The sequence below is a fragment of the Cynocephalus volans genome, chromosome X, assembly GCF_027409185.1.
Source record: "Cynocephalus volans isolate mCynVol1 chromosome X, mCynVol1.pri, whole genome shotgun sequence".
Classification (NCBI taxonomy): domain Eukaryota; kingdom Metazoa; phylum Chordata; class Mammalia; order Dermoptera; family Cynocephalidae; genus Cynocephalus; species Cynocephalus volans.
The window spans coordinates 105,418,252-105,441,062 of NC_084478.1; the positions used below are offsets into that span (position 1 = coordinate 105,418,252).

Consider the following 22,811-nt stretch of genomic DNA (forward strand, 5'->3'; position numbering starts at 1 on the left):
ATTACTTTTGAGGTTCTATTGGATCATGTTCCTTAACACAAAGCTACAGCTTTACAAAGAGTGCCAGAGACCAATATGAAAAACTGTTCACCATGCACAACAACATGGTAAAGCTGTATGAGAATCTTGGAGAATACTTCATTTTTGACTCAAAGACAGTGAGCATAGAAGAATTTTTTGGTGATCTCAGCAACTTCCGAACTTTGTTTTTGGTAAGTAATACATCTTAAAAGCATTGCAGGGCCTGTTGCTTTTATTTTTAAACTTCTTCCATTGGCATTTTATGTATCTATTGACTATATTGATTTCATGTTATAGTCCTTTAACAGGAATTGACAGATATTTTATACCTGTGAAATGGATTAAAATTGTTGGCTGGCTTAACGTATAATGGGGATCTAAATGAATTATCTTCAACTTTAGGTATACATGAGAAATAGTCAACTGAAATTTTATGGAAAATGAATGAATTGGTACTTAAATGGCCCTGATTTCTATATAGCATAATTATTATAATTTCACCTAGTTTAAAAATTAATATCTAAAATCATCTTTCACTTAATACATTAAAATGCTGTGATTAATGAACAAGTTTCCTTCATAGCCTAAATGAGAAACTGATTTTGAATTGGACTGTGTAAATGACTTTGAATACCTAAAGTTTCCTTCAGAATGTGGACTCTTTTTTAATATTGTAACCCTTGGAGATAACAGTAAATATTAGCAGTAATTGGGTGTGGGTGATTAGTATGCAGGTTGTGGTGCTAGAAGGAAGCAAAAGCATTGCTGTATATATGCGGTGGAAATACATCTCTTCTGCATCTAACGAAAGGGTAGAAGAAAGAGCACAGACTCTGATTATGATAGTAATAGAAAGATACGCACAATAATTGATATCAAACAGGTAAAGGTTCATAGATTTGTTAGAAGGAGTTCTAGTGATTAGCCCCAGCAGGAATATCAGTTAGCAAATGAGTTCATTGCAATTTGAGGTGTGTTTTTATCCCTAAAGCAGTTATTTGTTAAATAAGTCTCCCTCTCTTCATCAGTGGTGTTGCCCCATGAAATCATTTGATTTTGGTGTGACTTGCACAGCCTGTGAGATACAGATATGCTCGTGGAAACCATATTGTTTTCATCTGCTAACCTGGGGCACATAAGTCAGAGAACACCTCAACAGTTAAGTAGCTTGGATAATAGAAGCTAAACCCAAAATTTTCATCAGTATGAACATTTGTCTTCTTTTTTGCTGTGAATGTTAGCTGATTTTGGTCTTTGACCCTTCATAAAGACACATATTTCACTTTTTTACTGGCCAACAGCTAGTAGAATGTGTTCTACTGGCAATGAGAAGAGAGCTAAGAGGAAGTGTTTAAATCATTTTCAAAACTTAAAGGCTGTAAATACAATATCACCACATAAACACCCAGGTTGTCTCTACTTGGATTATTTTCAAAAAGGGAAAAAAAAGTATGTTAAAAAGGAATGGGGGCCAGAAAATATAGTGAAATGATAAATCCAATAAATAATTTTTGTAACAATAATAGCTATGCGCGAATGGAGCTTAAAAAATATAAATAATGTTGTCAATTTCCATTAAAAAGTACCTTTTTTAAAAAACACAGATTGGATCCTAAAATGCTGTCTGTCACATTATATGCCCCCTTACCTCCCACAGACACAGAATAGCAGATGATGCACTTCTCCTGTGTTGCAGCATTCTTTTAAGGATAATCCCTGTGTTACAGCCTATGCGTAGTCATATTAGCGAGGTGCTTAGAAGGCTTACTAAGAACTCTACTTGTATTACTTCTCAATCATAACTTATTAAAAAAAATGTAAGGATATTATTGTGCAGAAGATCTTTTTCTGTGTCCTGGTACTGACACTAATAATCTGTATGACTTTACGTAAGTCATTTATCCTTTCTAGCTATCCATTTATTTTTTATTTTTATTTTGGTAAAATGAAATGGTTAGAGTACTGATCTCTAAGAACTTATACCTTTAGTAGTCTATGAGTCATGGTCAGAATTTCAGAGATAGCAGAGTCCTATGTATTACATATATAAGATATATTTTATGTCTTTTTCTCTCTCCTGATTTCACTGCACATATAGCTTGAGTACAGAGAAAGAATTTATAACAAACTGTTCTCATTGTAAATAATTTGACATTCTTATGTTCAGTTTCATGTGCATTTAAATTAACTTCTTGAAAACCTGTTAAGATTGAATTTCAAAATAAGTAACCAGATCCTACAATGTGTCAACCATTCTGAAATACTTACCTAATGCAGTCCTGGCCAGCCATTGCCATCTTTGCCTTACATAACATTACCGCTACCACTTTTATCTACACATTTTTATTAACTTGCTGGTTTGAGAACTAGGTGTGCAACTTATTAGCTGTTTTGAACTCGGATTGGTCATGTAAACCTCTCTGGACATTGGTTTCCTCATCTATAAAATATGGGTGATAATTCCTGTCATATCTTCCTCTCCACTGTGGGAAAAGATCTTGTAACCTATGCTATGCAGATGTTGAGTATTAATAGCCATTCCCTAACCATCCTTCAATTATTTATTGAGAACCAATTTGATTTTGGTAATGATCTGGTCCAGAAATAAAAGGAAGAGAAAAGTCTCTCTCTACCCATGAGTGGAGAGAGACAGAAAAATAAATGTGTTATATTTTGTATAGGGATATGTTAAGGCACGATAATAAAGCAAAGGAGGAGCTGCCTAACTCTGCCTGCGCTGGCCAGAGAAGCCTTCGTAGAGAAAATGACATTTGGGCAGAGTCTGGAGAAATCCACAGGAGTTTGACAAACAGACTTTGACAAGCAGGTTTAAGGGTTTTACACCTGACCTATAAGCCGAAGACTCCTAAATCAACATCACCACCTTCAGTCAATCATTTGTGCTCACCATGTTCCTGTTTCATAGTGAGCTTAAAGTGATTTCACCCTCCCAGGGGAGGGGAAAACCCTGAAAGAGACAAAAATTCTAATCGCCAGGAGTTCCCATTTTCTTAGTGCTTTGTGTGTTTGGCCTCAGAGTTCTTAGTGCTAAAAGCATATTGGACTATAGATGGAAGCAATAAAATACCAATAGTGCTGAGAAGAAAATAAGAGTTCTGATTCATGTTCTAACAAAATTTACTTCTAAATGAGCTCAGAGTTTCATCTTGGGAGATCTATTTGGCATGTGTAGCATAAACAAAATGCACATACCAAAAACTCTTCCTCAGAGAGGTATCCTCTAAAGGATGGGAAAAACGGAAATAAACAAAAGGAGTTGACATTATGGATGAAGATCTTTTTCAAAATAATCACATTCTGATGAATTAAAGCAGAATTGGGCAATCTCTATGGGATGCTACTCTAGTAATTATTAATATCACTCATATTATATATTAGTCAGCTAATGAGGAATGTACTATATATTGGTATGGAGACACATGTAATTGGAAACATTTCTAAATTCAGAATTAAGACTGACTTTCTAGTTAGTTTCTCTGAAATTTCATGAAGTTTAAAAAACAGCATATAATATAGGCAAGATTTGTTAATAACCCCTATGTTTAAGTTGAATATTTTGTGGAAGAAAATCAAATTCCATATTTATGCAATGTCTAAACATCTTTTTTGCTTATTTTTCTTTATGCTTCAGTCATTCTCCTAGTTCAAATAGTTGACTGCACAAAGTCTTTTTTTCTTTTGAAATATTTTGAATATTCTATTCAAAATCAGTGAACCTTATATGTTTCACCACCATGCAGTATCTTGCTTAGGCATAAAAATTAATTTCAGCTGTTGGGAAAGTGTTCGAGGCAAGTATTATACTTCAATAACTTTCATGGCTCCAAATAAATTATAGAAAATACTTCTTTTCTCTTTTAAATCTGTCAGTTTCCTGCTGCTTCTGTGTGTTTTTGTTTTGTTTTTTTAAAGAACAATATGTTACTCAGGCACTCAATAAATATTTGCTGTGTGCGTGTCCTCATTCTGTACCTCATATACTAGAAATATAGGAATAAAGCTTCATAGGATTATTAGATTCATCGACAGAACTTAGAAAGAAAATGTTACCATTACTATTAATCATGCTAGCAGATTTCCCCTCAACAAAATAAGTATGTTCTATTGTTCATTTAAAAATGAATATATCATAAGCTTATCATGGACTTTGGAATAGTTCTTAGATGAGCATTAAAATGGCTAACTGTTAGGAGGCTAAGTGTTATCAAGTAATCATGGAATTTCATGCCATTGTTCAGTCTTGCTGCTTCTACCTCCTAGATATCTTTTGCATCCATCTGTTTCCCTCCAAGCCACATTGACAATATTTTAGGTCTGGGCCTCCTCCATTTCTCAGCTGGACTATAACAGTGACCTCCTGACTGGTGTCTGTGTCTACTTCTCCTGTCCATTTCTATCTTCTAATCCATTCACCACATTATAGTCAGAGTAATATTAGAAACAGAACAAACCAAGCGAGATAACATTGCCTTTCCTGACGTAAGATTATTTTATGATTTTCCTGTGGCCTCAGGTAAATCTGAGCTTTTAAGAATTAAAGCAGTTTACAAAGTCAAGAGAAGTGTGGTTACTTAAAGGCCAGACTGTCTATGACTGGTTCCGAATGGGCCACTTAGAGCAAACTCTCCTCCCAGGTTGGGAAAAATCAAGTCTGGAAAGTGGAAGCAGCAGAACCAGACAACAGCAAGTTCCTAAGAGGACCTGAGTGTCTTAGAACAGAGAGAAACTTTAGAAGCGCAGTGTCAAAACAAGAGGAAGGCTGAGAGGCCAATGTGTGATTGTCATTCTGCTTTAATTGCTCTCGTAATTGGTATGAGGTGGGGAGTTATCCAAAGTCATTCTTACATTAATTCTTAGGGATGGTGTTCCACCTATCTTAACTAATTGTTCTTCTAAAATCTAAACTTGGGCTGGCCAGTTAGCTCACTTGTTAGAGAGTGATGCTGGGATCCTTGTACTAGCCAGCCACCCCCAAAAATATTTTTAAAATAAAATAAAATCTAAACTTGTCTGAGAGCTCCCTATGTAGCCCTGTTGGCTTAGGGAGATATTTAATTTTGAGAAACTTTTGTCTCTCTTAAGACATCTTCCCTTTTACAGGGTGTAGTGGATTGAATTATGTCCCCCCAAAACTCACTGAAGCTTGAATTGTGTCCCCCAAGTTTTATGTGTTAGAAACTTAGTCCCCACTGTGACTGTTAAGAGGGTGGGAAATCCTATTATGGTAATTGGAAGGTGGAGCCTTGAAGAGGTGATTGGATTGTAGTACCATGTCATAGTGAATGTATTAAAAATGGTGGTCAGGGGTGTAGTTCTGAGGGCTTTAAAAGAAGAGGAGAGTCTGTCTCTCTGCTCTCTCTGCTCTGCCATTTTTGCAATGTGATACTCTGTCGTCACTGAAGTCACCACCAAAGATGACCTTCACCAGCTGTGTTCCCTGGATTTGGACATCCAGCCTCTGAAACTGTAAGCAATAAATTTTGTTTTTCTTTATAAAATACCCAGTTCCATGTATTTCATTATAAGCAACAGAAACGGACTAATACACAGGGCTTTAATCATGTCTAAATCTAAACTATAACTGGAAAGCCAAAGTGAGCATCTGCATTTAGACTCAAAAGACCAAATTGATAATCTACAGAAAAATTTATTCATTTTTTAAAGGGAATTTGCCTTTAAAGAAATGAGGATGGATTTTTGCATAAACAGATTGTGTGTATAATTCCTGATGTAAGAAGACTAAGTTATTTTGACACATTTTTCAGCCTTCAATTCACAAAGCACTTGACATTTAAAGGAAACTTTAGTGCAGTATTATAAAAATGGTGGACTTATGTAAGAAACCAAATATATTTGTTTAACAAAATAGGGTCTTAATCAGTAATATAAACTCTGTTATCTAGAATCTCATCATTCAGAATCTCCATTAGACGCCTCATAAGTTGAGGCCTCTTTGCTTTGCCAAAGAAATGGTAATTAATATTGTGAAAATAACCCTGAGAAACTGTAAGACCCTGAGTGCCTCTTGAATAATATAGTTTTCTTTGTAAACTACATGTCTCCAGGTCTCATCACCAGTGAATTCAGAGGGGAGTCGCCTTAGAAACAGAAATCCAAATATCCTAAGTTATCTCTTCTTTCTCCCCCAACTGGAAGGATTCAGGCTCCCTGTGAAGTCTCCACTCCCACAAGTACATCTGGAGGCATCTCATAGGTGCTGAAAACATGTCATTTATAGTCACCATTTGACATTCGCTCACAAATGAGCAATTGAGTGTCTCCTACTTTAGAGTGATGAGAATATAGCATTGAATAAAACAGACAAGGCCCCTACCCTTTCTGTCTTGCTCCAGCTCCCCTCTGCTAAATGTTTTCTCCTGCCAAAGCTGCTTGAGGTCACTTTCAATGAAAATGCCTTGTTTTTTGACCAAGGGTACAGTCTTCTACTGCTCCAGTTTTGCTACCAATCTTTGAAGTACCACAGTGGAGTTATGCTTGGTACAGAAGTAGCAATGTTTCACAGGACACTTCATAAAAACAGTTCCTTTTGCCTCCTTTCTGATCCCTTTCTCTTGGAGGCTTTAAAAAAATGTTTCAAGTCCTAGAGACCTGAAGGGGATCCTAATACCATAAACCCCTCCATCACCCTCCTTTCTTTTTTTCAGGCAACTAGCCATGTATCTTCCCTTTCCTAGAAACCAGGAATAAATAAATGCCAGCATAAATCCTTTCATGCAAATAGAGCCCAAAGGGTCCACCAACTCCCTCTAGTTAATCATATGCACTCAGATAATTCCCTTTGAGTTCATCTGGGACCACCCTGGCTATACAGCCTTAGGTTTATTTTGATCTATTGCAACTCTTTGAAAATAGGCGATTCACATAAAATATATGGTAACTCTATTAAGTAGAATATTTGACCAGAATACCTCATTCCCCAGCTGTGCCAGAGAGCAGACTTTACTGTGTTAGACAGATATCATTGAATTCTTCTTTAGGAAAGATGTCACCTATCAACTGTTGTATTCTGTTTGACTGTTTACTTTAGTCCAGAAGTAGATGTCCTATTTTTCTGATATGATTGTTCCTTGTATAGAAAAGCTAAATATTGTATCATAAGGAACTAAAGGAATATGTAATAATGGCATACATAGTTTAAAGAAAACCCAAATTTCCCAACATGATGAAAATGCCTTCTGGTATGAATGGTTTTTAAATATGTATACATTTTCGATTAATATTATAAAACTTTAAAATGTCATAAATGTTTCCAAAAATATTTCTAAAAGTTGTGAGAATTGTTTATGGCAAGCTGAGTATTGCCCTTTAAAAACCTAAGACAATGTAATAGTTAACAAAATATTAACAAAATCAGTTCAGTGCTTCCTTTTCCTATTAAAGTGTAGTAAGAACTAGATCCAGGAAACAAAATGCCATATCTTTAGTTCTTGCAACAACACCCCATATAGAATTGTTCATGGAAATGTTCCCCGTAAATAAGTTATTACTGAATTATGTCCAAACACCAGGAAGTAAGAAAGTTATAAGTAAACCATATACAAGCTGACCTTTTCCAGGGGTCTTAAGATTGGCCAGAGGTACTGATTACTATCAAAGCATGACTGTTGGAACGTGAGTATGAAGATCCCTGAGGTTAATGCTACTGGTGCTGCCTTGTCAGCTTGCTGAGTTTTTCTTCATTCTGCTTCATCTTTATGTGTTTGTGCACTTGCTAATCAATCTGTTATCACAAAAGATGCTCTAGCCCACGTGTAAGGCAGTAGGAGGCAGGAGTCTACCTGGAATGTGCCCTTTGAGCTCTTTTTGCCTGGTAGGCCCACTCCCTCTTCCCCTCCCCACTTCTTTCTCCAGTTGTTTACCAACTTGTTCAAGTCACTTCCTCTAAGAAGCACTCCCTAACACTCCCATTTTGGTCTAGATCCTTTCTGTGTGTTTTCATACCTCCATCCTATCAATTTTACCCTGTAATATGTTCTTCTCCATATCCTCAGTAATTAGCACTACAATTAGCCTACTGTAGGTTAAACACAGTGCTAATCAGTAAGGATATGTATGTACGATTTAATGAATTAGTAAAACAGTGAATGAACCAAACAACCAAAGATAAAAATATTAAAATATCCTCCAGAGCTCACATTCTCATGGGAAAGATAGTCGAAGGAACAAATAGCAATAATGATATGTATACAAAGAGCATGTAAGCACAGAGGAGAGAGGCATTTATTCTGTAGGTTTTAGGAAGGCTTCAAAAACAGTGACATGTGAATTGGGTCTGATCATTGTTTTGCTACTGTATGACCTTTCGTGTTTAAAAGAGTCCTTTCCTTTATGTTTTCTTCTACCTCATTTGGTGTTTAAGTTTAGTGGTAAACATACATTGTCTCCTAGTTTTCCATGCTGAGTTCAAGTGGAAAAACACCTATTTCATTGCCAGAGGAGCAGTTATCAGCTCATTATCATGATCTAAAGGTTATCCAACATATGCTTGGACGAGCGGTAACGAAGCTTCAATTACTTCTTATGACTGACAGCTGTCTTGAACAATAGGCCAATTGATGTAGATTATCTAGGGCAAAAACAACTGGTTAAAGACTGACTTGCCTGGTGTTAATTTAGGCCTGTGGTTCCAACCCAGGGGTGATTTGGGCCCCCTAGGGACATTTGGCAAGGTCTAGAAAAATTTTTGATTATCACAACTAAGGAGGAAATGCTACTGGCACCTAGTGGGTGAAACCAGGGATGCTGTCAAACATCCTACAATGTATAGGATGGCCTCTCACAACAAAGAAATATCCAGTCCAAAATGTCAATAATGCTGAGGTGGAGAAACACTGTTTCAGGGTTATCTGCTAAAGATTTTTTTGAAATTATCATTTGGAAAATAATGTGCAGTGATCCAAATTAGTAAGCAGAATCTGTACTAGATAATAACACATCTATTTGTCGCATCAATTTAATAGTTTAGGGCCGAGCCCGTGGCACACTTGGTAGAGTGCGGCGCTGGGAGCGCAGCGACTCTCCCGCCGCGGGTTCGGATCCTATATAGGAATGACCGGTGCACTCACTGGCTGAGTGCCGGTCACGAAAAACAACAACAACAACAACAACAACAAAAAAAAAAAAAAAAAATTAATACTTTAATGATAATTTCAATTATTGACTTGATTGCTGTATTATTTTAATTACTAATATTTTCTATATCATTGAAAGATGTTCTGGTTCATATGGCTTATAAACTTTTTTAATACCAATCATTCATGTAAAATGTTGGAAAATTAAAAATATAGACACAGAAAAGGAAAAAAAGTCAACTGCAATTGCACTACCCAGAGACAATTAATATTAATACCTTGGCATATATCCTTCCAGACATTTCCCTCTGTGTGTTCATATGTATTTAAATTGTGAATTTGTTTTTCTTAAAATAATAAAAATAACGAAAAGTATGGTGAAAATTAAAGTTCTAAAATTTATTATTTGCTTGAAAAAATGCTAGTGGCTTATTCCTATATGGATCTGTCCATCAGCATCCAGTGTATAATGCAATTGGCTATGTCTTCAGTTGTGATTAAAAATGTTAATTGGCTCATTTCATGATGTCTTTTTACAAACACCTTGTCTTTGGTGCCAGGCTAACAATCATGACAATTGTAAGCCACCTGTAAATGGACCAGTGGAATCTTGCTTTCTCTTTTTGTTTTTGACATAATACCCTCATCAAACTTCCCTGTGGCAAGGGGCCTTAAATTGGTAATTGGTGACTCACCAGTTGGGCTCCATTCACACTTGTGTTTCCTAAGCACTCTGCTATTGGTCTCTGCTGTGTACTTTGATTAAGAACCATTATTTATCTCAAGGAGGATGTCTTTTCGTTTACAAATGCAAATTGTTAATAATATAAAAAGGCTTGTAATCTAATCGCAAAAATCCTTAACAGAAGTAATATTATGATTTAAAATGAGAATAAGTGATCTGAATATATCTGTATGTGAGTGTGTGTATTTTTTTCCTTTTGTTTTCCTTTCATCTTCTCCTTGAACCAAATTTTAATGTCATAGAATATAAGCTATTAAGCTCTTTTTTTTAAGACCTGAAGCGTATTATAATCTTATGATGAAACAGCTACTATTTTTGCTCATATATCTGTTTTGATTTCAGTTTCTGTAAGCATTTGGTCTCATGATATACAAAATTTCCTCACATTTTTGATGGGGCTGTTGAACAAACCAGAGAATGCACAGTATTCCTGAAAAGCTAGGAAATAGACCAGTCATCCATTCAAATCTTGGCATTTTGAAATGGAAGGTTCTCAAAGTCCATTATTCTTCAGCGATCTTATAAATAATTCTGTTTTCAGACCAATGGATTACTTAATAAGATAGGGTAGTTGCATTTTATTTATTTTTTCCAAATTTCATTAATAGTGCACAAAAAAGCCAAACTTATACTGGAGACGGTGTAGTTTAGAATAGTGTATTATTTGTTTTTGCTCAATTGTCTTTGGTCTAGGAGTAAAAATCTGAAGTGTCATGTACATTAGAGATATATAAAAGCAACAGTGATTAAGAGGAACAAAACAGATGATTATCCAAAATGTAGATGATGATAAATACAACTGTAGTAACCAGTATAATCTCCAGAGGGGAGTCATGGGTTGATGTCCCCAACAAACTTGAAACTTTATTTCGAATGTTAATTATTTTTAGTGTTATAAGCCATCTGTTCTTTATTAAATGAAATCCCCAAGGCAGTATTTTCCCAAGTATTTGCTCTTAAGTTTAAAATACAAGATTTATTTTTAAAATTCTATTTAAGATAAAACCTCTTTAATACATCCTAACCATGTGGTAGTTCTTTCATACTGTGTGCATATAAAAAGTTAAAGAATAGAGTATTTTCAGAGAAGTATACTTTTATTACACTTGAGTGTTATTTAGGCAAAATACGTTTTAGGTAATCTGTAGGTAACAGGCTTTAATGAAAAGGCCAAGTTAATTTATAATTATTTCTGTTACTGCTTGTGTATGTAGATATCACTGCTGAAGTATTTTTGTAAGTACCTGAAAATAATTGGTTTAACTTTGCTTTCAAACAGACTAGCATGTTTCGGTGTTTGCTCTTTTTCATAGTGTATCAGATGCTTTTGGCTGCCAAGTGGCAGAAAGCATAACTAAAATTGGCTTAAGAATATGGTTTTACACTCACACATCACTAGAAGTGTGGAGGTAAGACAGTTATAGGGTTGGTTAATTCAGTAACTTAATGATATAATGTAGGACCCAGAATTTTCCAAATGTAGTATTTCTGTTCTGCTGTCCCTAGCATGTTGGCTCACGGTTACAAAATGGCTGCAGTTGTTCCAGGCATCACGGGCAAATATGGTGACATCTAACAAAGAGGGTGTTGCCTACCATGAAGCTTTTTTTTTTTTTTAATTAGGGAGAAAAACTTTTCTAGAAGCCCTTGGGCAGATTTTTCCTTTGGATTCTGTAGTCCACGATTGGGTCACATGCCCATCCCTAAACTAATCACTATCAAGGAGAATCTTAGAGTAACCATGATTCACCCTTGGAACTGGGACAGGGCTCCTTCCCTGAGCGTGTAGTTGTGCAGAGAGTGAACAACCAAACCAATCCAGGGCTTTGCCAGCAAGTAAGAAGGTTGGTGTTGGATGGATTGGGGCAGGCAACTAAAAGAATCTGTAAAATAGCACAAAAGTAAATTGCTGCTTAGCATTGTTTGAATTGTCAAAAGTTCCAAACTGGCAAAATACAAATGAATGAGATGTATTCTATTTGTGAAATGCATACTTGTGTTCATTTAAATAGTCAAAAAACAAAACATATTGGGAAATAGAAATGTAAGCATAAAACATTATCCATTTACTTTAGAGTTACCCTTTCCTGTTTGTTTTGTTTTTAGCTAGAATATTACACAAGACAGCTCTGCATTTCTAGCTTGCTTGCTTACTTTTTCTCATTCATTCATTTGACAATTATTTATTGAGTGCCTACTAAGTGACAGACACTACTCTAGCCACCAACACTATTGAATTTACTTCAGTAAACTAAAACAGACAAAAATCTCTGCCCTCAGGGAGCCTGATTTGTAATGGGGAAAGTGAGACAATAAAAAACATAATTATTAGGCAAATTATGCTCCATGTTAGAACATACGTGGAATGGCCATATGACAATGGCTGAAAGGCTTTAGCATCAATTATAACGTTCCATTGTACAATCGATATTTTAAACTAAGATTTTGGCACTATAAATTTTTCCTTAAATGCAGGAATCACTGACTTCTGTTTAGAAGACTTCACTAGTTGCACTTAGATTATTTTTATACAACCCTAACTATTTCATCGGCTGTGTGTCTTTATGTAGTATAGAAGAAATAAAAATGAATTCTATCCCACTTGAGAGAAAGAGACTTGCCAAGGGCTTTAGCATTTCAGTTAAATAATTGTAACATTATCTTCTGGAATATGGAGGATATGCAAACAGAGAACTTTACCTAGAAGCATGGCACATTGTCTACTTTTAGACACAGGTCAAGTTCAAAACTTAAAAGAGAAACTTGTGAGAGGATGTCTGTCCTTTTCCTAATGACATTTCTAAATCTATGGCTGTTGTCCTTATTAATTAAGCTACTTAAAAATCTTTCCTTTTTCAAGATTAAACAAAACAAAGCAAAACAGTATTTTTGCTATAAAAATACTATTTAAAAAAAAATACTAATTCAATCTCAGTGACTATTTTTTCTCCAAGGTAACTCATATCTTATTTTGGAAGATGGACATCTTCCAAAATGGGTTTTTAGACAGGAAGCTCTGACAAAAGGTGACATGTATAGCAAAGTATGTAGTGAAGTAAAAGCATATTTTTAATGCCAAAAATATGAAAAATTATAAGGAACTTACAAAGACATTTAGTTCATCTTGGATTCCATTCCCCTGGTCCTTGTTCACTGCCAACTGTCAGCTAGTTGATCTGATAAACTAATGCAGTACTAATGTGTCACTCATTCTGTATTACATTACGTGCCCTTTAAATTCAGGACAGTGCCTTAACCCAGCAGAGCAATTCTGTCAAGAACTTCTTGCAGCATGCCTAGCTGATAGAGGAAATATTTGGGGAAAAGGCAGCCTTTCTTATACCTCTGAAAGAACATCATATAAGCGTTCTGAAAGAACCCCATGTATATGCCTAATCTTCCTGAGTCTAGGATTCCTTCCCCCTCTCCCCGCAAAACACATTCTGCAACTTAACCTGTCTGTTGGGGTCTCCTAATCCAGCTTTGTGATCTTTGTTTTGTTTTTCAAATTGTCATCCTTTTGGGTGTGGCCTCTCCTTGATATAGATCAGGGAATGTGCAACCCAAGACCCAGAGGCTGAATCCAGTCCACCCTCTGTTTTTGTAACTAGGATTGTGTTGGCACACAGCAGTCCTCCTTTGTTTATGTATTGTCTATGGCTGCCTTGACGCTACAGTGGCAGTGCTGAGTAGTTGAGACAGAATCCATATGACCCACAAAGCTGAAAATATTTGCTATCTGGCCCTTTATTGAGAAGGTTTGCCAACCCTTAATATAGAGCATGCAAACAAAACAAGGGCGTTGAGTTGAGATTCTGATACGAAATCATTGAAAATAGATACATTCTCTTGAGCTTTAACTTTCAAATATAGTCCCTCCTTAAGAGGAGGGATAGTTTTTGACAGGATGGGAACTTGGAGTTTCACTAGCAGAGATGTGGTATCAACTCGGCTGTTGTTTTCACCTTTCCTTTCCCGTGGCATTTACTTCTTTATATATTACTCCTGAAGCAGAAATACAGCACTCATCTTGCATGCTAAGCAGGATGCCTGCAGGGGTGATCCCAGACTTACTGTGTGAGACCCAAGTCATGTTCAGCCTGTAGTCCTGATCTCACTTATTCCATGGAGACAAAAGACATTTAGTGCCTACAGTATAGTAGGTACACAGTAAATGTTTAATTCTCCAGATTTCCCCGCTACTCTACCTTATGGTATGGTACACATATAGCCCAATCACTGGAACAGTCCTTTGTAATAATGAAGGCAGGATTTCTTGGTTTTGATTTTCAGTAGCAATATCTCCTCAGTCTATTTCTTAGGATCCTTTTCCTTCAGTCTTAAATAAAAATAGTATAATTTTTATTGGGCAGTTCATATCTATTCTCATGGTTTCTCTTTCCTGAGTTGTGACTTTTCAGCTCTAGACAAGTTTATTGTCTGTTAGATACCTCTTACTAGATTCGCTACAACTACCTCAAACTCAGCATGTTTAAAATGGAACTCATTATATCTCTTCCCAACTTCCTCTCATATTCTCTTTGGTTAATGGCACAACATTCTATCTTCTTTGCTGTCGCTATTCACATCTGTTCAATCTCTAATTCCTGTTGATTCTGCCTGAAAACTAGTTTTCAAATCTATCCTACCTTCATCCTTCCTTTAACTGTTCTGGTCTCAGTATTTGTCACCTCTCCCATGGACTACTGCAGTCATCTTTTCAGTTGTCCTGAGTTCATTCAGTCTTGGTATGAACTGCTGAACTGCCTTTATGCTGCAGCCAGACATTTTTTTCCTAAAACATAGGTCTCACTGTGACACTCACCTTCTCAGAAGCCTTCAATGGCCTCCCACAGGTGACAGTGAAGTCTAAGCTAGCATTTGGAAACTCTTGCCAATCTAACTCCCCCCAACCACTATTCTTTTCCTCTGCTTGTAATGCAATCATACTTGCAATCTCCCTTCCACCTGGTAAAATCATTTTCGCCCTTCAAGACTGCATTCAATGGCTACTTTCTCTGTTATAGCTTTACTAATACCCCTGTATTAGTCCGTTTTGTGTTGCTATAACAGAAATATCTGAGACTGGGTAATTTATAAAGAAGTGAGGTTTATTTGGCTTATGATTCTGGGACAGCTGCATCTGGCATGGGCCTCAGGCTGCTTCTACTCGTGGCGGAAAAGCAGCAGGCAGCTAGCAGGTAAGCACATGGCGAGCAGAAAAGCACATGGCGAGAAGAAGCAAGAGAGAGAGATAAGACACCAGGGTCTTTTTAAGCAACGAACTCTCACGGGTACTGGAGCGAGAACTCACTCATTAATCCCCCTCCCCCAGGGAGAGCATTAATCCATTCATGAGGGATCCGCCCCCATGACTCAATCAGTTTCCAACACTGCCACATTGGGGATCAAATTTCCACATGAGTTTTGGAGGGAACAACACATCCAAACTCCATCAACCCCCTTCCCAACTCTGGGGAGAATTAATGGCTCCCTATTTTGTATGCTCATGTCACATTGTTAATATGGTTGTTGTAACACCCCGTTCGTTACAATTGGTGGTATACAGGTCTGCCTTCTTTATGCTGTGACTTCCTCTGGAGTAAATGTGTCCCACTTGTCTTTCAATTTTGATTTCACAGCAGAGTGTGTGGCATATAGAAATTACCAGCAAATATTTACTGATTGGTAACCATGTTTGTAACATGCTCCTCTTGTACTAGAAATATAATAAATGGCCTTTTGGATTAAATGCTTTAAAGCCCTCTAGCTGTCTTCTCTCTCTTTCTCTCTGTCAGTTTTTTCAAAATCTTTCATTATTTTAATGACTCCTTTGACTCTTCATCAACATTGATTCAGCAAATATTTGACTAAAGTACTTAAAATTCTCTACTCTCACCCCATCACTCTTAAGTTGTGAAATCTCAAAGAAAACTATATTTTCCAGGTATAACTCTTGAGCAGAGCTAACAATAGGCACAGGAAGGACCCCGTATTTACTCCATCTTATTTGTACAATCTAGTACCAAACCTCTCATTTGTCAGCATCACTTTGTGATTTACTATCCACTTATGATCGACTATGACCCTTTAAATCTTCATTATTTATGCATAATTAGTTAGTCACCTGCTTATGTCTTGAGGACTTTTTTCTCTTTATGATAAAAATCATTCAAGGACTATTCTTCAAACATATACCTGATCTTTCTACTTTCTCCAAGTCTTGCCATCTTCAAAGACCCTTTGAAGGGGATAAAAAATTCCAACTTCTCTCTTTTGGGGAGTTGCTGTACTTTAAAAGAAGTAAAATAGTCATAAGTTTTACAGGATAAAATATAACCATATTAAATTGTTTAAGTATATCATAGAGTGTCATATTTCACCTTTGTCAGTGCTTAAGTATAAACACTCACAATATGCAGAAAGTAATGCTGAGATTTCATTTTACTAGAGTATCCAAGAGTCAAAAAGGTATTATACAGAAGTTCACATTGAAAGAAGTCAGGTCTAAAACATGACATTTATTATTGCAAAGTTTTGTATAGGAAGTAAAATCCAGTGTGTCTGTAAACTCCCTAAATCCTCTTGTAAGTTATTTGTCCAACATGTCAAGCCTAATGGCAAAATCCCTCTATACCAATAAATAAGGCAACTTAAGCAGAAGATTCATGATGAAGCCAGAAAACTCCTCTATAAATAATGGCATAGTACCCAGGGAGGAGGGAGGTAAAGGAGAAGGCAGTAGATCATTAGCATAGTAAGAAAAAGATATTCCCATCAGTAAGTAAGCAGTGATATTTGGCCAAATCTAGGTCATGATCAAGGATATAATCACAAGTGAGCTGCGTTTTACATTGTGGAAGGTAGCCGGAGTGCTTATATACAGATGGAATGGCTTGCTTCCCAGAATGCAACCACTGCCATATAACAATGCCCTTGTTATTTCTAGTTTGGAAAAGAGCATCTTAAAGCCAAACATCTCTGGTTCCGACCTCTATCACATTCAAACCCAGTTTTAAAATGATCTACACTATATTGTTTACAGATCTTTTCACAGATCAACTCTCTCTGCTGTACCAATATTCAAGGTGTCAAAGAGAGCCATGAAATTTATATTCATTTTATTTTTCTTGTTTTATAAATTAAAGACTCAGACACATATACCTATAGAGCCAGAATATCCTGGAATAGAAACTGAGGAATTCTCTATGGTTTATATCAAAACTCAGGCTGCTGGTGTGTTTTCCCTAACCTTTCTGCAGCTAACTAGCTAATCATTCAAATAGTTTCCTAGAGAAAGCAGTTTTATAACTTGCCTTGTTTCCATTGCTTTGCCATCCTTACTGTAAAGTTCTTTTTAATTCTCAGAGTTTCTCTTCTTAAAATTTAAATGCAGGCCCTGTTATTCTGACTTCTGGAAATCCGGAAGATATCTGATAAGCCTTGTCCTTTAAATAAATATCCACTTCATTTCCATGGATATAGTTATATCCCTTAATCCAATCTTCCCTTAGCTTAATTATCGTGTGTGTGTGTGTGTGTGTGTGTGTGTGTGAGAGAGAGAGAGAGAGAGAGAGAGAGAGAGAGAGAGAGAGAGGGAGGTTTGGCATTTCCCAAACTTTTAGCACTTATCTTAATCAGACTTCTTTTCGGGTTTTAACATATCCCTTAAACAGGGGAGAATCCAGATTTGTGAGGTCTGATTTCATACAATTCAGGAGGAATCATTTAAGAAAAGGAATATAAAAAAAATATCTTTGCGAATTTTACAGAAACACATGGCCAGGTGAGCACATTGCCAGCATCCCTCCCATGCAGGTGAGAGGTCCTGATGCTTTTGCTTCCTTTGCTTCGCAATGTATCTACCTCAGCTCTTAGAGTTGTTCAGCCCATATATTAAGCACAGCTCTTTAAAAAAGGCTAAAGTATCAAAAAAGATGAACCCAAGTAAGAATGTCGTTTTCGCATGTGCTAGTATTTACAACAAATTAATCAGCAGTGTCTTCATTAATTAAGTAGTTATTGCATGCCAACTTTATTTTAGGTGCTATATTGGGCTCATAGTGGAGTACTTATCTGAATAGAATATCACACCTGAAGCAATACTGAACTTGCCCTTTTAGAGGCTGTTAAACTAAGCCAAGACCGAAGCAAATGTGCATAAAGGAAATCTATGGATATCTGCATGCATGTTAAATATGTAACAGAAACAGATTTATTGATATTATATATAAGAAGGAATGAGCGCATCTGGTAGTGGTGGTTAGTGAAGTGGCCCTTGAAGTCTCCAGTTTAATCTGAGGGAGGAAAGGTTTAAAGGCATGCTTGCTCTGTTCTAATTAATGAAAATTTCATTTCCCTCACCAACAATATAACATGGTGGCGTCAGGTTAATGTAAGGACCACTGTGACCCACAGATGCTGTGTTGCCATACTTTTCAGTGCCTTATCAGGGCTCTCTTTTTTATTTGTGTTGCTTGGTTTTCATTTATTTTTTAGTGTGTTTTATATATGTATAGTTCTGTACATATAAAAATAACCCTGATTGTTCGACAACATCAATAAAGGGAAAGGTGCTACCCTATAATTACTAGAAGGACATCTTGCTGTCAATATCTTGGAAGATAGGACAACCAATCAGCAAACAGTCACTTTCTACTTAGAAGAGCACGGAGTTCTGACTGGCAATCAAGATGGCTTTGTGAAAAACAAATTGACCCAAACCATTTTAATTTACTTCAATGAGAGAAACAGTGCCCTGTAGTCCAAGAGAAACAAATATCTCTTTATTCGCCAAGATTTTTATTCCCTCCCATGTGACATTCATTCTCAATGATGATTGAGAAAAATAGGATCTAGACTCTAGACTCTCAACTGTCAGCAAGGCAGTGCCCTCGGTGAGTCTTGGAGGACTAACATTCTAGTGCTTCTTTGGATGACCCCTAAGTGCCATGAGAGAAATAGCCTAGTCTGTAATGCTTATTGTTGATTCCCCAGTGACTAAAACAGGATGTGACCATACACGGTAAGTAATGAATGAATGAATGTTTTCTGCTTCTCAGTGAAGGTCCAAGTCACTGGACACTAAGGCTAATTTTCTGTTAGCTTTATTGCTTCCTTGGCTTCTTCTTCCTTTCCCTGTTCCTCGAAGGATAAATAAATTATCAATGGCAATAGGTCTGGAGAGATTTCTAACACTTCATTAAAAAAAAAAAAAATTAATTTGATGTGTATGTTCCCTCAGAAACAAGATCAAGTTAAGTTAGGAATTAGTAATATAAAGGGCATCAAGCAGGTAGCACAGAGACAATAACATGCATAAATTTTCTAGAAAAAGATTCTTAATTTTTAGTGGAACAATACTAACCGTGAATTAGCAATATATTAGTTGTGACTATTTTTTGGTGTTACAAGGTGGCGCTCTAACCAATGGAGCTAACCGGCCAGCCCAAGTGTGACTATTTTGTTAAAGAAAATAAATCAGAAATGTGTAGAGTCAAAGAAATTTTATACCTCTTGTTACCGTAATTGAAAGATAATGACATTGCCCTAAATATTTTAGGAACTCCTGTTTTGGATTTCCCTAAGAGTTAATGCAGTATGTACTTTAGGCCCTTCCACGGGTACTAAATCTTTGCAGTTTGTGGGTGGATTTGATTTGTGGGGAGAGCCAAAAGTGATGTTGAGCCAAATTTTACAAGTAAGATATATGATCAAACTGGATAACAAACTCTCTGGTCAAAAATATTATGAGGACGCTGGCTGGTTAGCTCAATTGGGAGAGCATGGTGCTGGTAACACCAAGGTCAACAAGGATCAAGGGTTTGGATCCCCTTACTGGCCAACAACCAAAAAGAAAAAAATATATATATAGTTAATCTAAGATAATGAGACTAATTTCATTTGATTCAGGGGTCAATTTTGAAAGAGGAGTTTCAATCACAGAATAATAGCCCTCACCAAAATAAATTTATTGCTTCCCAAGGTGGCTGTTTGAAGGACAGGATTCATGGTTTCAACAGATATATCTGAACCAATCTTTAACTTTACAGTTGCACTTTGAAATGTTACAAAACAAATGCTATCACATTTTAGGAGAATTCGAGTATGGAAACCTGGGAGATATTGGATAGCACATCTTTTAGAGTATTCTTTCCAGCTTTGTCCTCTTCTTTGTGGGGAGGCATGTGATGATGGAGAAGCCTATTATTTATTTATTTATTTATATATTTATTTTGTTTTGTTTTGTTTTGTTTTTTTAAACATAATTGATTGTACATATCTGTGGGGTATAACATTGAATATCGATACCCGCGTGCATTGTGTGATGCTCAAGTTGGGATAATTAGTATATTCAGCATTACACCATGTAATCACTTCCTATGGCCCTTTACCAATTTCTTGCTAACTCCTATCCCCCTGAGAAGCTTATAATTTAAAAATAATGTCCAACAAGTACAGAAGAGCCAGAGGAAAACCTAAACATTATTAAATCTATGGAAAGAAGTCTCTATGAGAAAGTTGTTATTCTAGAAAATGGTATTGGGTGGCTTAATTTGGAGTCCAAACAAATTTTCCCGAGTACCTCTCTGATCTCATCCCTCTCCCCACGCTTTACTCTACAAACTAAGAAATTCGCCTGCATTGCATTTGAGTATTAGTTTCACTTTTGTGGAACTCAAGTGCCATAGTGGTTCCTGGGGACAAGCTACACCTCTGTGAAGAATTTTTTAAGGAAGATATTGACCAGGTTTCTATTTCTCCGAGGCCAATAGACAAGATACGGGCTTTAAAAACTGACAGCTCTAAAAAGCGATTTTTGAGTTTCAAGATGGCGGCGGCTGCGGCGGCTGGCGCGGAGTAGCTGAGGTGGAAAAGGCGGCCACTGGGCCTCAGGCAGCCGGGAAACTTGTGGACCTTCCTCTGGCCATCTCTTAAGGGAGGACTGCTGCTGCTGGCCGGTCGTGGGGGCTCAACGCCACTTTGCCCCCGGCAGGAGAGGCTGCCTCATTTACAGGCAACAGCTTTGAAGTGTGGAGCAGGAAAAGAACTGATTCTTAGCTGCAAAAGCGAGTCTTGAAACAGGGAACACGGCGCCAGGGCTGCTGTGGATGCAGCCAGGATCCCGGAGGCTGGGGCCGCACTGAAGGCGGCCAGCTGCCCTATTCAGGATTCGAGGTTTCAGGCCGGCATTAAAGAAGATTCCTGGGAGCGCCCGAGCGGCGCCGCGACTGAACAGCCCGAGGCGGCAGCGCCGAGAACACGGAAGGCAACAAACCAGAGACAGAGCGAGCGCCCGACCTGGCACAGCACTGTGAGTGATCCCTGGCACAGCTCTGTTCGGGGGGTGGATGCCCACGCGGCTCCCGCCTGCACCACCAGGCCACTCACTGCCCCGGTGCTGCCTCCATTTTCCCAGGTGCGGGCAGCTCCGCCCTGCTCGGCCATCACTGAGCCCATTTGCTTGGCCTGGCGCGGGGCTTTCCGGACCCTGCGGGCCGGCCTCCTCTCCCACTCCCTCCGCGGTTCTCTGGCGGGGCTGGGGGTGTGGGGCGTCCTGACCAGTGTTGGGAGGGCTAGGAAGTACGGGCGGGCCGACTGTCACTCCACCACACCCTGGACTCCGGCCCCGGTAAACTTCCTGTTACTGGGAGGCAGATACCATCTCTGCAACCACCAGTTTGGAAAAAAGCCTAACGAATTTCTGGTTGGGAATAGTGTGGTAGGAGAGTTCCCAGGTCCGCTTGAACCTGCCGGAGAGCAGGCTGCAGGCGGGCACTAGACTCGGTTTATACCGGGGGGATACAAAGGTGAACAAGACCCGAGAAAGATCTACACAGTGCTACAAAGGCACCCAGAGAGACCGGTCGTCTGTGCCTAGCAGAAACCTGGTAGACTTCCTGGGCGAGGCGGTGCTGAGCAGGGTCTTGAAGGCCCAGCTGATAGACGAGGGGTGCAGAAGACACACCCCAGCCCAGCACAGTGTGCACAGAGGGGGGAGACGTGCGGCCAGGGAGGCGGAGACTGGACAGAAACCACACACCCGGTGGGGTCGCCACTGCACGATCTAACAGCCTGGGCCAGAGCACACGGAATGGGGAGAAGTCCTGTACAGAAAGTGAAAGCTCAACAGAGATCACACACCCTGTGGTACGTGATCCACCAGCCCAGCAGAGTACAAGCTGACCAGAAAGGTGGATCCCCGGAGAAGCCCAAGACCCGAGGCAACCACACTCACAAGACACTAGAGGCCAACTGAGCAGTCACGGCGGGAGCCATACCAAATTGGCAACCACAGCAACATCCTAGTTAGTCATTAGTCTCAAACTGGTGGACTGTGAAACCCCCTGCCACAATGAATAAACACCAAAAAAAAGACACCAGAAATACAAAAAATCAAGAAAGTACACCACCAAAAGTTAATAAATCTCATATTCTAGATCCTATAGAACAAGAAGCCCTTGAAATAACTGACAAGGAATTTCGAGTGATAATTCTAAGGAAACTGAATGAGATACAAGAAAACTCAGCTAGACATCATGATGAAATGAGGAAAAGTATACAGGATCTGAAAGAGGAAATATACAAGGAAATCAATGTCCTGAAAAAAAATGTAGCAGAACTTGCTGAACTGAAGAAGTTATTCAGCGAAATAAAAAACACAACGGAGAGTTTAACCAGCAGGCTTGTCGAAGTTGAAGAGAGAACCTCTGAACTTGAAGATGGGCTGTTTGAAATAACACAAGCAGACAAAAAGAAAGAAAAAAGAATCAATGACATGGAAGAAAATGTGAGAGAGATATCAGACAACCTCAAGCGCTCAAATATCCAAGTCATGGGTATTCCAGAAGGGGAGGAAAATGGAGATTCCATTGAAAACATATTCAACAAAATAGTGGCGGAAAACTTCCCAGGTATAGGAAAAATCACAG

The 22,811-nt window shown here is 38.0% G+C and overlaps 1 protein-coding gene across 2 annotated transcripts in view; it reads left to right on the forward strand.

Moving 5' to 3' along the window:
* DIAPH2 (diaphanous related formin 2) overlaps positions 1 to 22,811 on the forward strand; it is an 834,932-nt gene that overhangs the window by 627,996 nt on the left and 184,125 nt on the right. For both annotated transcript variants that reach the window (XM_063083053.1, XM_063083052.1), the window contains one exon: positions 48 to 212. In XM_063083053.1, coding sequence (XP_062939123.1) covers positions 48 to 212 — 165 coding nt within the window. The remainder of the gene's footprint in view (positions 1 to 47; positions 213 to 22,811) is intronic.